This window comes from Hemiscyllium ocellatum, chromosome 45 (assembly GCF_020745735.1).
Source record: "Hemiscyllium ocellatum isolate sHemOce1 chromosome 45, sHemOce1.pat.X.cur, whole genome shotgun sequence".
In the NCBI taxonomy this organism is placed as follows: domain Eukaryota; kingdom Metazoa; phylum Chordata; class Chondrichthyes; order Orectolobiformes; family Hemiscylliidae; genus Hemiscyllium; species Hemiscyllium ocellatum.
In genome coordinates, this window is record NC_083445.1 from 12646691 (window position 1) to 12662835 (window position 16145).

At 47.3% G+C, this 16145-nt stretch overlaps 1 protein-coding gene across 2 annotated transcripts in view; it reads right to left on the bottom strand.

Moving 5' to 3' along the window:
* The window catches only part of camsap3 (calmodulin regulated spectrin-associated protein family, member 3), a 203445-nt gene that overhangs the window by 8069 nt on the left and 179231 nt on the right, over positions 1 to 16145 (bottom strand). For both annotated transcript variants that reach the window (XM_060855234.1, XM_060855233.1), the window contains exons 12-16: positions 15241 to 15377; positions 13239 to 13441; positions 9303 to 9399; positions 2425 to 2543; positions 173 to 291 (exon numbers count right to left, since the gene is read on the bottom strand). In XM_060855234.1, the coding sequence (XP_060711217.1) occupies positions 173 to 291; positions 2425 to 2543; positions 9303 to 9399; positions 13239 to 13441; positions 15241 to 15377 (675 nt within the window). The remainder of the gene's footprint in view (positions 1 to 172; positions 292 to 2424; positions 2544 to 9302; positions 9400 to 13238; positions 13442 to 15240; positions 15378 to 16145) is intronic.

The window sequence follows — 16145 nt, forward strand, 5'->3', positions numbered from 1 at the left end:
CTCCTTTGAAAGTTTTGACTGAATCTGTTTCACACGACCTTACAGGCAGAACACCCCAGATCATAATGGACTGTATCTTCTTTTTAAAGAGAAGGCTCAATTTTCCCCTTCCCTCCTGTACTGTGTGGCAGCCCGACCTGGAAGAGTAAAGAGTGCACAGAGCAGCTTTTACCTCCAATATCTTGTTCTTCTGGGGCTCGTTCACCCTTCCCGCCAGGCAGCAGCGAGTGATCGCATTTTGGATGATGAATTTATTTGACTTGGCACTGGGCTCCTTGTACAGCTTGGGACCTGTGAGAAGAAAGGGCACACGGTTCTTCAGCTGAACTCAGCAGAGAATCGAGTGAAGGGGTGGGATTGTATCACTGGCCAATGCTGAGAGCTGCAGGTTGGATCAAGTGCAAAAGGGGCCGAATGGCCTTTCTGAACTCTCAATATTCTTGCAATCATGGCGGCAACAACAACAGTGGAAATAAAATGGGGTCACTGTCCAAGATTTGGAAAACGGAGGTGTCTGGGTTTTATGACTGAAAAAGGAATGAACTACGACCTGTCTATAACCTGACCATTTCTGCCACAGCTTGAAGTGCTCTCATAAAACTCACTAACTTTTACCATTCAAATATCCACCAGATTCCCACAGCCCAGATCATGACAGAATTCGTTACGAAATAAAATACTCCCTTTCTGTTCAGTTCTGTTACAAACTATCTTTAATTCACAGCTTACTGTTCCCTGCGAGAAAAGCTTTCTTCTCTCGGAAATCTTCACATCATTTTCAAACCATACCCTAATGTCAGCAATGTCAGCTTGGTTGCTTGAGGCTTCCTCGACCCAAACCCCAAGGGGCAATACTCCAAACCTCCCAGCATCTTCCAGATCGTAATACTATTCCACTGTCTAATGGAGGCTATGATATCCCAGCATTCAGTGCTGCAGTGAAAGCCCACCATTAAAGCCCACCTAATCAACCACCCCGATGAGTTCAAGTTCTTTCTCCAACTGGACTGATACAGCCCAGGAGACCATTCGGCCCATCGTAACCACTCTGCAAGCGACTAAGTCAGCTAGGCCCACCTCCCCCGATACTTTCGGGTGTAGAACTAAGGGGCATTGTCTGAGAATTAGGGCCAGTCCGTTCCGGAGAAATGTTAGGAAGCACTCGACACAAAGGGTGGGAGGGGTTTGGAACCCTCTTCTACAAATGGCAGGGGATCAGTTGCTAAGCTGAAATTTGATGCTAGTTACATATTTGCTAAGCAAAAGATGCGAAGGAATTATGGGCCGCATTGAATGATGGAATGGGCTGAATGGCCTACTCCCAATACTATATTCCATTGCTCACACTCTCTAAGGGTTTATCCAGCCCTTGGTGAAAAGTTAAGATTGAATCTGCCTCTTCCATATCTTCGGGCAGGTCCTGACAAGCCACTGCAACAAAAGCGACTTTCTCTCATCTTCAGTTAGCAATCATTTCGATTCAATGCCCTCAGGTTCCGACGGCGATGGTTTCTCCTTACCTCCTACATCTATTACACGCAGCTTTAGTGGGCGGCACGGTGGCACAGTGGTTAGCACTGCTGCCTCACAGCGCTAGAGACCCGGGTTCAATTCCCGCCTCAGGTGACTGACTGTGTGGAGTTTGCATGTTCTCCCGTGTCTGCGTGGGTTTCCTCCGGGTGCTCCGGTTTCCTCCCACAGTCCAAAGATGTGCAGTTCAGGTGAATTGGCCATGCTAAATTGCCTGTAGTGTTAGGTGAAGGGTTAAATGTAAGGGAATGGGTCTGGGTGGGTGCGCTTCGGTGAGTCGGTGTGGACTTGTTGGGCCGAAGGGCCTGTTTCCACACTAAGTAATCTAATCTAATCTAGTCCAAAAAAAAATTTCCTATTAAATCTCCTTGCGACATTCTCATCGCCACAGAAACCACCGACTGCTCCAGTCTATCCAGGGAACTGACAGCTCCTCAGCCACAGAGACCGTTTTTAGGATCACAAAATCCCGACAGTGAGGAAGCAGGCCATTCGGCCCTTCGAGTCCATAAATGACCCATCCCTGTAACCCTCCATTTCCCTCGGTTAACCCACCCAGTCTGGAAACTCTGAGCAATCCGCCCTGAACTGCACATCTTTGGGCTGTGGGAGGAAACCGGAGCAAACTCACGCAGACACGGGGAGAATGTGCAAATTCCACACAGAGAGTCACCAGAGGCTGGAGTCAAACCTGGGTCCCTGGCGCCGAGAAGCAGCAGTGCTAACCACAGCCAAAAAGTGACGCCCTTTTGGAAAATCCTTTTCTCCACCCCCCCAACACTCTCTAAATGAAGGGCGCACCCTCAGGGAAGTTTCTCGCTGTTTGGCTTCCTCACGGCAGGAACCCCCCACCACTCACCCCTGCTACCCCAAACGGCGTGTATACCCACTCACCCGTGTACTCTGGTATGGACGCCGGCGATGATGCAGTCGATGCGTTCTCCCAGTCTTTCTCGCCGTTCTGATTCCCCACCAGCCGACTGGGAGACTGGAGCGCCGAGGGGGAGTCCGCCCTGGGGAAGGGGGAAGGATTCGACAAAAGGGAGAGAAAAGAAACATTTCTTTTTTAAAAAAATTGAACGAAACGTGACAAGAGGGTGGTGGGAAAAAAAAAAGAGATAAGAAATCAAGGTTTCCATTCTGCCCTGGTCCAGTCTGCCAGCCTCAACTGTAAATCTAGAAAAGGCACTTGGATGGGTTTAGGAAGGGTTGGAGGAATATGGGCCAAGTGCTGGCCAATGGGACTAGATTAAGTTAGGATATCTGGTTAGCTTGGATGAGTTGGACTGAGGCGTCTGTTCGTGTGCTTTGTGACTTTTTCCCAGATTAGGGGTGGGTCCAAAATTGGAGGGTATAGGTTTAGGGTGAGAGGGGAAAGATTTAAAATGAACCTAAGGGACTCCTTTTTCACATAGAGGGTGGTGTGTGTATGGAATGAGCTGCCAGAGGATGTGGAGGAGGCTGGTACAATTGCAACATTTAAGAGGCATTTGGATGGGTATATGAATAGGAAGGGTTTGGAGGGATATGGGCCGGGTGCTGGCAAATGTGACTAATTTAGCTTCGGAAAACTGATCAACATGGACGAGTTGGACCGATGGGCCTGTATCCATGCTCTATGACACAGTTGTCCCAATTAGAATCAGAGTAGTACAGCACAGAAACAGACCCTTCAGTCCAATTTGTTCACTCCAACCAGGTATCCTAAACTAATCTATTTGCCAGCACTTGGCCCATATCCCTCCAAACCCCTCAGTCATACCCATCCAGATGCCTTTCAAATGTTGTAATTGTACCAGCCTCCATCACTTTCCCTGGCAGCTCATTCCATACACGTACCACCCTCTGCATGAAAAGGTTGCCCCTTGGGTCTCTTTCATATCTTTCCCCTCTCACCCTAAACCTATACCCTCTAGTTTTGGAATCCCCCCACCATGGGGAAAAGACCTTGTCTATTTACCCTATCCAAGTCCCTCATGATTTTATAAACCTCTATAAGGTCACCCCTCAGCCTCCAACATTCCAGGGAAAACAGCCCCAGCCTATTCAGCCTCTCCCTATAGCTCAAACCCTCCAACCCTGACAACATCCTTGTAAATCTTCCCTGCGCCCTCTCAAGCTTAACATCTTTCCGATAGGAAGGAAACCAGGATTGAACACAGTATTCTAAAAGTGGCCTAACCAATGTCCTGTACAGCCGCAACATGACCTCCCAACTCCTGTACTCAGCACTCTGACCAATAAAGGAAAGCATACCATGACATGGCAAGACATGACACCAAATACTAAAGTGCACTTGAGAATGTAACTTCTAAAAAAGGTTTTGCAATTTACAAGTGAAAGAACTGAAACCAACATGTTCATTGTAAAAGATGATAGACTTAACAAACAATCCGGGTCTTTTTTTAATATATAATTTCAGTTTGTTATAAATTCTGTGTCTTCCAATCTTATTCGCCACAGCTACCTGATGAAGGAGCAGCACTCCGAAAGCTAGTGCTTCCAGATAAACCTGGCACTGTGTGATTTTTAACTAAGCGTGCCCAACACCTCCTTCACCACCCTGTTTACCTCAGTCCACCTTCGAGGAACTGTGCCCCTGCACTCCAAGGTCTCTTTTGTTTGGCAACTCGCACCAGTTAAGAGGGGAAATAAAAACTGGCTCTATTCCTCAGCAAAACTGTGCTACCGCTGGAGGCTTTCCAATCATAATGGGTTTCAAAATGTGGACCCTGCTGACACAGACTCATTAAAACATAAATGAAGGGCCTGAACAAACAAAAAATGAGAGAAGTTGCTCATGGAATTAACTCGAGGGGGAGCTGGCTCATGTGGTGCAGGAACAAAGGCCTGGTCAGAGCACAGGGCCCAACCTCCTGATCTACTTTCTGCACAACCTGATATAGCATCCGCCGGCGACAATGAGGTTTTATTACCAACATCCTGATGGGAAAATCTTTGTTTGTCAGCTCAACTGTTTCCCTCAAGAGCACCCTTGCAATGCCTGGAATACTGAGGGGAGAGCGCTAAAACCCTGGCACCACCATCGCCAACGGCCCTTCCACCTACTGTCTCCACAAAGAATTAATGGAAGGCACTTTCATTTAACTGGCACCTCTCACAACCCCAGTGTAGCCACGGCAGTCAAACTGTGTGGAAGTCAAAGACTCCACAAAGAGAGCAAGGATGTCAATTCAGGGAAAATATCGGCCTGAATCCAGAAAGAGCTCCCCTGTTCCCCTTCAGAATCTTTCACATTCCCTTGACAGGACAGTTAGGAGCTTGGTTTAACAGCACTCCTGGTAATTCCGTGCTCCCTCAGTCCAGCCAGTGCTGTGTTCAAGTGGATCCAGTCCACACAACCTTCTCACTCCGATACAAGTGAGTGTATCCGACTGAACCATGGGTAGGCTCAGCAAAAACGGGAACTCACCAATGCTTCTTCAACAGCACCTACCAAACCCACAAACACTTCCATCTAGAAGGGCAGCAGATAACAGGGGAACACTGCCCCTTGCAAGTTCCCCTCCTAGCCCCTCACCATCCTGACTGGGAAATACATCGCAATTCCTTCAGCGTCACTGGGTCAAAATCCCGAAATTCTCTTTCCATCAGCGCTGTCCCTACACCAGCTGCAGAGGCTCAAGGTGCCAGCTCACCATCACCTTCTGAAAGGCAATTAGGGATGGGCAATAAATGTTGGGCCTATCCAGCAATACCTACATCCCATGAATGAATTTTAAGATGGCCTACCCATCACAAAATGCCACCACAACAATTTCATTCACATCACACTGTAAACTTTTGCTATAAATTCTGTGTCTTACAATCATATCCTCCATTACCACCTGATGAAGGAGCGATGCTCCGAAAGCTAGTGCTTCCATAGAACATAGAAAGATACAGCACAGTACAGGCCCTTCGGCCCTCGATGTTGCGCCGACCGAATCCTATCTAACCTACACTAGCCCAATAACTTCCAAATGCCTATCCAATGCCCGCTTAAATGACCATAAAGGAGAGTTCACCACTGCTATTGGCAGGGCATTCCATGAACTCACAACCCGCTGTGTAAAGAATCTACCCCTAACATCTGTCCTATACCTACCACCCCTTAATTTAAAGCTGTGTCCCCTAGTAACACCTGACTCCATTAGCGGTAAAAGGTTCTCAGTGTCGACCCTATCTAAACCCCTAATCATCTTATACACCTCTATCAAATCTCCCCTAAACCTTCTCTTCTCCAATGAGAACAGCCCCAAGTGCCTCAGCCTTTCCTCATAAGATTTTCCTACCATTCCAGGCAACATCCTGGTAAACCTCCTCTGCACTCGTTCCAATGCCTCCACATCCTTCCTATAGTATGGCGACCAAAACTGCACACAATACTCCAGATGAGGCCGCACCAGAGTCTTATACAGTTGCAACATGAAAATTAAACCTGTTGGACTATAACCTGGTGTTGTGTGATTTTTAAACTTTGTACACCCCAATCCAACACCAGCATCTCCAAATCATGACCACAACTTAAGAGTGTGGTGAAAATGTTCGACAGTGAGATATTCTCCCACTGTCAAAAGACACGGAGGTGGGGGACAAAGGGGGGAAAAAACTTTATAGAGAACCAAACTTTTATAACTAAAAACAATAAACACTTATTCAAAATTACATTGACCTCTGCACCATGTGAAACTTGTGGAATGTCATCTAATCTCTCAATCAGATCCAATAAATAAATCGGACCTTTAATGACTGATTCAATACAATTAGCGGAATGCTCACAGGTAGGAATAAAGGAGGTAGATTCTCAGCTTAAATGTGGAACTTCATTTCCATGGGCAGTGCCCAAGAGCAGGCACCATGCCACCTTAGCAGCCCATTTATGAGTAATTCTATCCCCTGCCCTCCAGTTGTAACCATTCACAACTGGCAGACTGAACGCTGCAAATGAAAACCGACAGGTTATCAAACATCAATACGTTTCAGGCCATTAAAGCTCACTCCCACTTGATGCCAGAGGCATTTTGGTGAAACTCCTTCTCAATATCGCTCCCCCTCCCCCCCCCCAAAAACATGTTGCCCCCCAAAACTGTGTTACAGCAAACTGGTTCAAAAGGTCACCCTGCGAGCTATCAAACTCACACAGGCCACCTTTATCCTTGATTTAAACAGCGTGATCCAAACGGAGGGCAGTCAAAATAGTCAGGGCCTCTGGTTTATGATCTCTGAGAATTGATCTTTTGGTCACTAGGCCATAATCCCCTGGGACCGTCCACAAAAACCACAAACCAACGGCCTTGCAAATAACGCACATAAAATTTGGCCAGCCATTTTGCCTAAACTACACACAGGGTCATCATTCTTCTGCAGAATGAAGACATTCGGGGTTGACCAGACATGAACAGAAGAATCCAGAATGTCCGCAGCATTAAGCCCTGCTCGGTCAGGTCAGCCACCACTGCTAAAGGCCGCGCACATTCTGGGATTTGTTTCCTGTTCATGTTTAACTGTACCTATTCAGTCCAATGTGAAACGCACTGGAAGAGAAGCAACAAGATACATTAGACATTAGGTTGGCGTTAAAACGATGACAGTTTGTTGAACACAGTTCTACAGCACGGGGATTGCACAATGACAGAGGCGGCCATTTGCCCCGCTGTGTGTATACTAGCCCATTGAAACAGCAAACAAATTACTCCCGGCATCTTCACTCTGCTCTCATTTGATCCTCCACAGAATCCGCTCTGCTTCGGAGAGTTCAGGCACCAACTCTTTCCTTGAAATGGTCCAATCAGAAAGGCCATTTGCAGCGGGGAGAAAAAACACACGTCTCTATGTGCTGATGGCGAGCATTCAATGGAATAGGAGGATCAATGTGAGCCCCTGACTGGTTCTGCAGACCAGGGTCTATTGTCGGAAAGCACTGAGCCTCCAATATGCCGGAGTCCGGGAAGGGGCATCACTGGCTGGCACAGCATTCATTGCCCCATCTCGAACTGCCCTTCCTGAACTCCTGCACCCCATCTGGTGCACGTATACCCACAGTGTTGCTGAGGAAGATATTGGACCCAACGACAGTGATGCCATTCCCAGTCTGGATGGTCTATGACTTGCAGGCCAACTCATAGGAGTCAGTGTCCCCATCTGTCTGCCCTTCTCAGAGTCCGACAGCACGGAAACAGACCCTGTGGTCCAGCCAATCCATAATCCCAAACTAAACTAGTCCCACCTGCCTGCTCCGTACCCATATCCCTCCAAACCTTTCCTGTTTGTGAACTTATCCAAATTTCTTTTAAAAGTTGTAACTGTATCCACCACTTCCTGCATAAAAGAGGTCAAAGCAGTCTGCTTTGCCAAGGTATCACATGTCATTAACACAGTCGGGTGAAATGTGGATTCTCTCTGTTGGACTCATTTCGAGCTTCATCATTGCAAAGTTAAAGTTAATGGTGTCCAACCGCGCTCTCCAGCTCTTTGGGGGAAAGACTGAAGCCACCACTGGACAATGCCACCATTACCTCTGCTGTTTTGCCAGTGATGCCCTCTCTCACCACGCAGCCTTGCTGCCCCTGCTTGGTCTCGAGCTCGGCTTGAACCTGGTCAGCACTCGTCCCTATGTCTTCCCAACTTGGAAACCCTGAGGCTCTCCTTTGTATCCTCTCTCGAGTCTATTCTGTGAATAACCTCCCAGACTTCACCAATTCACCCACTGTCCGAGTGCGACCACTCATAGCCTACCCCACACCAAGTCCCAATGACTAATGATGCCCTCTCAAGGGAAGTGGTCTTGACGCTAGACTCCAGATCCAGGGACACAAGTGACATTCTGGGGTTCAAATCCTGACAGAGGTAGAGTTTGAATTCAATTAAACTCTGGAATTTAACAAGAAAGTGTCCAATAACAAACAATTGTTAGTTGTTCATAAATACCATGTTGTTCACGAAGGTCGTTTAGGGAAGGAAATTTACTTTCCTCACCCAGTCTGGCCTACATGGGACTCCAGTCAGCAATGTGATTACCTCTTAACTGCTCTGTGGGCAACTAGGGATGGACAATAAATGCAGTGGTGTCCACATTCTGTGTACAAATAAAAAGAACGTTACACTGGCCCCTATTGTAAATGAACATCAACTTGCTCTCCTTCTTAAAAGTCCTCTTTGTTCTCATCCTGCTGCATCTTTACAACCTCCCGTTCCCCACCCACCTCCCTTCAGTCCCTGGATGGTAGCGTTTTGTGCATCCCTCAGTTCTGATTGCAACAGAACCGCCCACCAATTGCTCGCTGTTAAAGTGAAACACTTGTTTAATCAAGGATTCGGTCACCTCTCCCCCCCCCCCCAAAATCCTCTTCACTTTAAATCCATTCCCCTCTTGTGCAGCAGTTCAGGCTATTAAAACAGCAAAAACACTACACATTGTTAAAAGGTGGTAACTGCTGGACAGCAGATAGATGCAGGGCATTTAATTAAAAAGTTCATCACCAAAAGTGGCACAATAACAAACCAAAGATGGACGACTTAAAGCCCTATCCGCAGAGTGTGAGTTAAACTCAGAATAGACCTTAGCGCAAGGTTTTGGAGACAAAACCTTTGGAATGCTTGGGGCAGTTGAGGGTTTTAATTTCCTATAGATAGCCAAAGATGGGCCAAATGGTCCCTCTTGTGAATAGCTATCTTGTAAAATGCATCGTTTGCTAAAGACTGGATCCACTGCTGTTGGTTAAATCTTCCCAAAGGCTCCAGTCACAATAACTGTCAACAAATTCCATTACCTTGGACTTTTCTTGACCGAGAGACTATTGGCCGAGTCGTTGACCATGGTGGACAGGGAGAGGGTAGATCGAGAGTACACTTTGTTTAGCCTGGAGCCTGGAAACAAAGAGAAAGACTGTGGTCATGTGTCTATAATCAGCTGCTTCAAACTGTGCCCTGCACTCAGACAGACTCCACACAGCCAGGGCTACACAAGGCCATGGGTTACCTGCGTCCCTCACACCTTGGAGCTGCCAGAGTGCCAAGGGTGCTGGGAAGAGTTGCCACGTTTGCGGCTCTCAGAGCAAGTTGGTCACTCAGGGAGTCTCCTCGAACAGACCCTCGCAGACAGAGCTAAGTGAAAGGAAGTAAAAAAAGGGGACGGTAGGTCTTTCACAATCCCATCTGGTTCACAAAATCTGTCATCCTTCGCCGGTCTGGCCTCCACGTGACTCCAGACCCACAGCAATGTGGTTGACTCCTAGGGATGGGGAAATAAATGCTGACCTAGCCAGCGATTCCCTCATTCCATGAATGAACATGATAAACACTGTGAATCTGCTTAAACATTGCATCAAGATTTAAACTTAGATCGACAGTGTGCATCAATGTTTACACAGAGTTAGACATGATGCAGAAACAAGTAATTCAGCCCATCTGGTCCGCACTGGTATTCCTGCTTCCCCGCCTGATTGTGTTTACCTTCTCCCCATGCGTGACATCTCTTGCACGCATCACATTTCTGGTTCCTATTCAACACACCACTAACGCTCACTCAACCGAGCCAACAAATTAGACGTTCTCACTATTTCCTGAGTTAAAAACCACTCTCCTGAACTCCCTGTTGGATTTATCAGTGTCCATCTTGTCTCCGACTTGCCTGCCCTGTCCCAATCACAACTTTAAAGATGGCTACCAGCTTCCTCTGAGAACCAGCCTGCTCACTCTCTCCTGAAGGCTGTTGGCTCAGTTCCTGTCTCAGCTTTGTAAACCTGGCTTGCATCTGCTCCAGTGCTTCAGCATCCCTCTTCTCAAACTAGACAGCAGAGTGCATGAAGCACTCGAGACAGATTAGATTCCCTACAGTGTGGAAACAGACCCTCGGCCTAACAAGTCCACACTGACCTTCTGAGGGGTAACCCACCCAGACCCATTCCCCGACCCTATATTTACCCCTGATTAATGTACCTAACACTACGGGCAATTTAGCAAGGTCAATTCACCTGACCTGCACATCTTTGGACTGTGGGAGGAAACCGGAGCAAACCCACGCAGACACAGGGAGAATGTACAAACTCCACACAGTCACCCGAGGCAGGAATCGTACCGGGTCCCTGGCGCTGTGAAGCAGCAGTGCTAACCACTGAGTCACTGTGCTGCCCCGGGGCCCATCGGTAAACAGCTGGCATGAACATGATGGGCCAAATGGTGTCCCCTTCTTCTCTGCTGAGCTGAGTGGGACTCAGATCTGGCGGCCTGTTCAAAATGAGATGGATGCAAACGCAATCGATTCCACCCTCGGGTGAGTGTCTGTGTGGAGTTTGCACATTTTCCCAGTGTCTGGGTGGATTTCCTCCGGGTGTTTCTTCCCACATCCAAAGATGTGCAGGTTAGGGTGAATTGGCCGCGCTAAATTGCCCATAGTGTTCAAGGATGTGCAGGTTAGGTGCATTAGTCAGGGGAAAATGTACAGTAATAGGGTAGAGGGAATGATTCTGGGTGGGTCAGGGTGGACTTGTTGGGCTGAAGGGCTTGTTTCCACACTGTAGGGATTCTGTGATATTTGTTTGACCTAGTGAAACCTCTCTCCTATTTCGGAACATATTAAAGAGGAACTCAGGAGGGGGTAGAGGGAGGAGGAGGGAGAGAGGGAAAGGGAATTGTGGGGGCACAGAGTTCAGCAGTGACCTTTCCACTTCGGAATCTGGGTTCCATCCACAGGCCATCGGGATGAAAAAGACCACCCGCTGTTTCCCACAGTCCTGTGCGGACTGTGAGCGGAAACGAGCCTGTGGAACAGAACTGCCAACTATTCCCTCCCTGGGGGCATTGCCGGTCCACCCACAGCACATGGGCAGCGGCTGCTCAAGGGGGCAACTAGGGACGTGTGCCAACCAGCGACACCCAGGTCTGAGCGAACGGTTAATTCCTAAACTCAGTGGGCACCAAGGCAAACCCAGGAGGAGTCACATCGGAGATAACAACGTTAAAAAGGTGAAACAGAGCACAGGTAGGAACCTCGGTGACCCACGGGATACATCCATGGATACTCACAATGGGAAGAGCTCCCATCATGTCTCATCAGGAGCAGAACACAAAAACGGGAGGGGGGCAATTCAGCTATACCAGCACCATCCCACTAAATGGCACAATGCACTGGACCGGCTGAACTGTTCCTAAACTGCACAACACATCAATATGCTGTTCTTTTGAATGCTTTGCGATGTGTAAAACCTGCGTAGGTTTCGTCCGGGTGCTCCGGTTTCCTCCCGCAGTCCAAAGATGTGCAGATTAGGGTGGATTGGCCGTGCTAAATTGCCCATATTGTTCAGGGATGTGTAGGTTAGGGTGGATTGGCCATGCTAAATTGCCCATAGTGTTAGACACATTAGTCAGAGGGAAATGGGTCTGGGTGGGTTACTCTTCGGAGGGTCGGTGTGGGCTGGTTGGGCCGAAGGGCCTGGTTCCACACTGTAGGGAATCTAATCTAATCTTACTGTGTAGCAATGGAATTGCGTGCAGATATGTCAACCGTTATTACAACATCGGGCGAGGACAGAACTTAAGAAGTTTTCGAGAATGCTCCCGCTTCAAATTCACAAGGAAAAGAAATTCATTGAAAGGAAATAAACTCTTAACGAAGGAACTCGTCTCAGATTTGAAACTGGTCGCGTGGACCACAATCTCCTTATTTGGGCATCACCTCTCACTCGGTCACATTTCACTGGGTGGGGGGTGTCTAGATTGGAGCCTCCAGTCACATCTGCAGCAGCACATTTCTGACACTAGATGGAGCTTTACATCAAAACAAATGGAAAGACCTGCATTTAGATAGCACTTCTCGTGGTGCTAAGAGGCCTCAAAATACTCCATAGTCAATCGTGAATTGTAGCCTATGAAGTATGAAAGATTTGTGCTTAAGGGATTAAAGAGGTACCTTAGCTTGGATCATTTCCCGTTCCTCACAACGTTACACCAGCTCTTCAATGTTGCTCTCTAAAGAGAGATAAAGATAGATCCTTGCTGCTGCTATGCACCCTTGATGGAGTTCCCCTAACAACCTCTTTCTAAACCTCAGACAAAATAATGTCTCTTAAACCTCACAGGGGTGTCTCGATCAACACCTGCAGCTTACTGGGTACAATAGTGAGGTGGTGATGTACAACATGATGTAATGGTGACAATAAGGGGAGGTTGGGAAGGAAAGGATGGAATAATCTGTGCCAGTGAGCAATGTCCTTGCACAGGACAGTAGAACCCTCAACAGGAATAAAGAGAGAAGGGACTGGTGTCAGCCAGGGTAGGGTTGGAGTCCATATTACAATTAACAGACTGAAATGAGAAATTATCGTTCCAATATGCTGAACAGACCCAACAGTCACAGGTTTCCTAGCAGAATGTCAGTCTGTCTAAATGATCTGTAAGGCCTTGTACATTAGGATGTGCTTGCAAGACAAAAGAAAATTGTCACTGCACTCAGGTACACCTAACAACAACAACAAATCAAATCACAACGACTTCAATTCAGGTGGAAGCACTGACAGCTGAGCAGAGGCCAACGAGGGACATTTACTACGCCCTCAGTTTTCGACAGGCACTAACAGAGGTGCTCCACAGTCAGTAAATAAATAGATCGGGGGCATGGGACAGTCCATGGGAGCCAGTCTCCCCACCCTCCTGCCTCCTCAGAGTAGGCCCGGAGTGAAGCCTCGAGCGGGCAGGACTCCAGCACCCACCTAGCAGACCCTTCACCGGGCTGCGAGTCAGCACGGAATCGTCACGGAACACCGAGGACTTGGGCCGGGGCTTCCTCCCTTTGCTGGGCGTGGCCTTCGCTCTCAGGACCTTGTCCAGATCGTCCATTATTTTGAGCTGTTGCCGCCGAAGATACTCCTGCTTGATAAAACTCTTCTCCACTTTCTCTTCCTCTACTTGTTGCCTTCAGAAAAGGGGAAAAGTAATATGGAAAAACAATTAAATCATTTTGTTTTAAAAAAAAACAAAGATGTGGCATTCTGCTGAAATGGAAGTCATCCTTGGGTGAATCGATTGAAGCGAGTGTTTCGGTAATGTTAGACCATAAAAGAAACATTAGAACAAATAGTAACCAATCAGGTATCTAATGTAAAACTATTTAAGGTTTACAAGGTTGTATACCAGTTGTATAAGGTATTATGAAACCAGAGACCATTAAAAATGCACAAGTCAGATCCCAGCGAGAGACCACAAATTTTCTTTAACAATTTTTCTTCCTCCCTGTGGTGACTGAACACATTTACAAGATGCTGCCAATGTACTTTTAACAAAAGGAAAAAAGTTTATTACGCTTGAAGTTTTCTAAACAAACCGAGTATTTTAGACAATATAAGAACGGTTTGGAATAGTTTTGCAAATATCAAAAATAACAATTCAACCTCTTTAGCCTTAATGAGGTTTTAGACATCCAAATCTCAAAATTAGAAACTGTACAGCGTGGAAGCAGGTCTCTCAGTCCACCTTACCCCCACTCAGACAAACATCCTTCCCCTAAATGAATCCTGTTCCCACTTAAAAGTTCCATGCTCAGATGGCATACCCCTGCTTTCACTCAGTAATCTTCTTTCAGTCATTGTCACTTTCTGAGACTTTTTAAATAAACTGCTAACACAGCTCACATATTCCTTAACACGTGTTCCTTAAACTCTGGAGCTCTCTCTCACCGATACTGAACTACTCAGGTTAAACTGCTCTGAAGCGCACAGAGTTAACAGTTCCCTTGCTGCTATAGGCCTATCCTCTCTGACTGCAACATACCCAGACTCACTAACTAAAGGAAAATGGTTTATGTCCCCACCTTCATGTCACCTTGTTTGTAGGCAATAGACCATTTGTTCCTTCCTTCTCTTCCACCCTCGTTTCTCAAATACACTCGAGGGATAGCTTGAAGAAAGACCTCTTTTAAATACATGGACACCCATATACCACTCCAAGTCGTGACTGCTTCCCTTCTTAAACACACACAACTCAATAATACAGATCAAGCTGAAGGCTACTTTTGGCTCTGTCAATGCAAGCTCCCACATGGTAAAACTACAACAATAATAGAAACGAACATTGGACTCAAAAGGTCACAGCTCAGGAAGAATTCATTAAGCACCACACAATCTGTGGCAGCTTTGCACAAGATCTCAATGGGGTCACCTGAAATCTCAGGCTCTTGATAGTCTTCTACTCAACTAGTCAAATGTACCTTGCACCTAATGCCATCATGCAACCACCTCTTGTTATTGAAGTTACATTCCACTTCTTATGAGGACTCACTCGTGATTTATCCTTAAGTATTGATAATCAAACAGGCCCTTCGACTCAGTATGGAAAGGAGGATTGGCCCACCACTACAATGGTTTTCAGAAACTCGTGGGTAACACGGAGCCTGGGATCCATTAACAGCCCTGATAACGATGCTTCAATGTAATTTGAGAAGTTTCCATTGTATCAAGTAGAATGGTCAATGTGTCCAACCTGTTTAGGGTACATTTTAAAGGAGCTGAAAGCTCAGCGGCAGCAACTACCCAGAGCCCAATACACAATAGGTACTTTGTAACACACACCATAAAGCCGGCTGCTAGTTTCACGGAGACTCAGTCCCGAGGACTGGAGCTGATGCCTACAGTGAGAAGCAGAAATGCTTCATAGGTCGTACCGCCCGTCACACACAGAGAGGGCACGTGTTTAAACCAAATTCCCGTTCCGCCTCACCTGGTATCCTCTTTCTTCTGCTCCTTTTCCGCGTCCAACCACATCCGCCGCTTCCTGAACTCTTCCGTCCGTTTCTGCTGCTTCTCCATCAACGCTGCTCGCTTCAGGGCCATTTCTTCCTCCGCCTTTGCCTCGTCCTGCAGCGCATGGAGGGGAGCAAAGCAAGGAAAGCAACTGCAACAAGCATCGGCTTCCAGAACGTTCCTCAGCAGAACCCTATTCTGCTCCTACGTCCTATGGTCTAACCACTCGCTGCTGTGCTAGCAAGTTGTCCACGCTGGGTTGGTAATTTTGGGAGTGGGGGTCATGACATGTCACCGCATTACCAATCTAGATGGCCAGGCCAAATATCTGAGTTCGAACCCCACTAGGAACTTAAATTCAACATTCACTCTGGAAGTGAAATCTACTCTCAGTAAGGGTGACCATAGATTGTCGTAAACATGATTTTGGGTTCATGTATGCCCTTCAGGGAAGGGAAATTTGCCGTCCTTATCTCCTCAGGCCTGCAGGCAACTCCAGACCCATAGCAACCTGGGAGATTAGCTTCCCTCGCAAACGGCCAAGCGAATCATTCAGTACAAACTAATGAGGGACAGGCAGCAGATGCCAGTGTCTCTGAGATGGCCACGTCACATGAACGAGTGAGAAATGACTCAACCAGAGGAGACCAAAGCTGGTCCAAATCGTCAATCAAGGTTTAGCTTGGTCACCGCTCCGATTTGATTGGGCCCTTTGGATTTACCGAGTGCAATGAAAACTTCCACCATTACTTCACCCACAGCTTCTCCATGTTAACAGCAGAACCAGTCCCGAATCGGAATGAACATGGTTCGAAAACTTGATCTGGACTAGACCAAACCACACCCCCCTCCCCACCGCCCAGAATATATTAAGATAGCCTA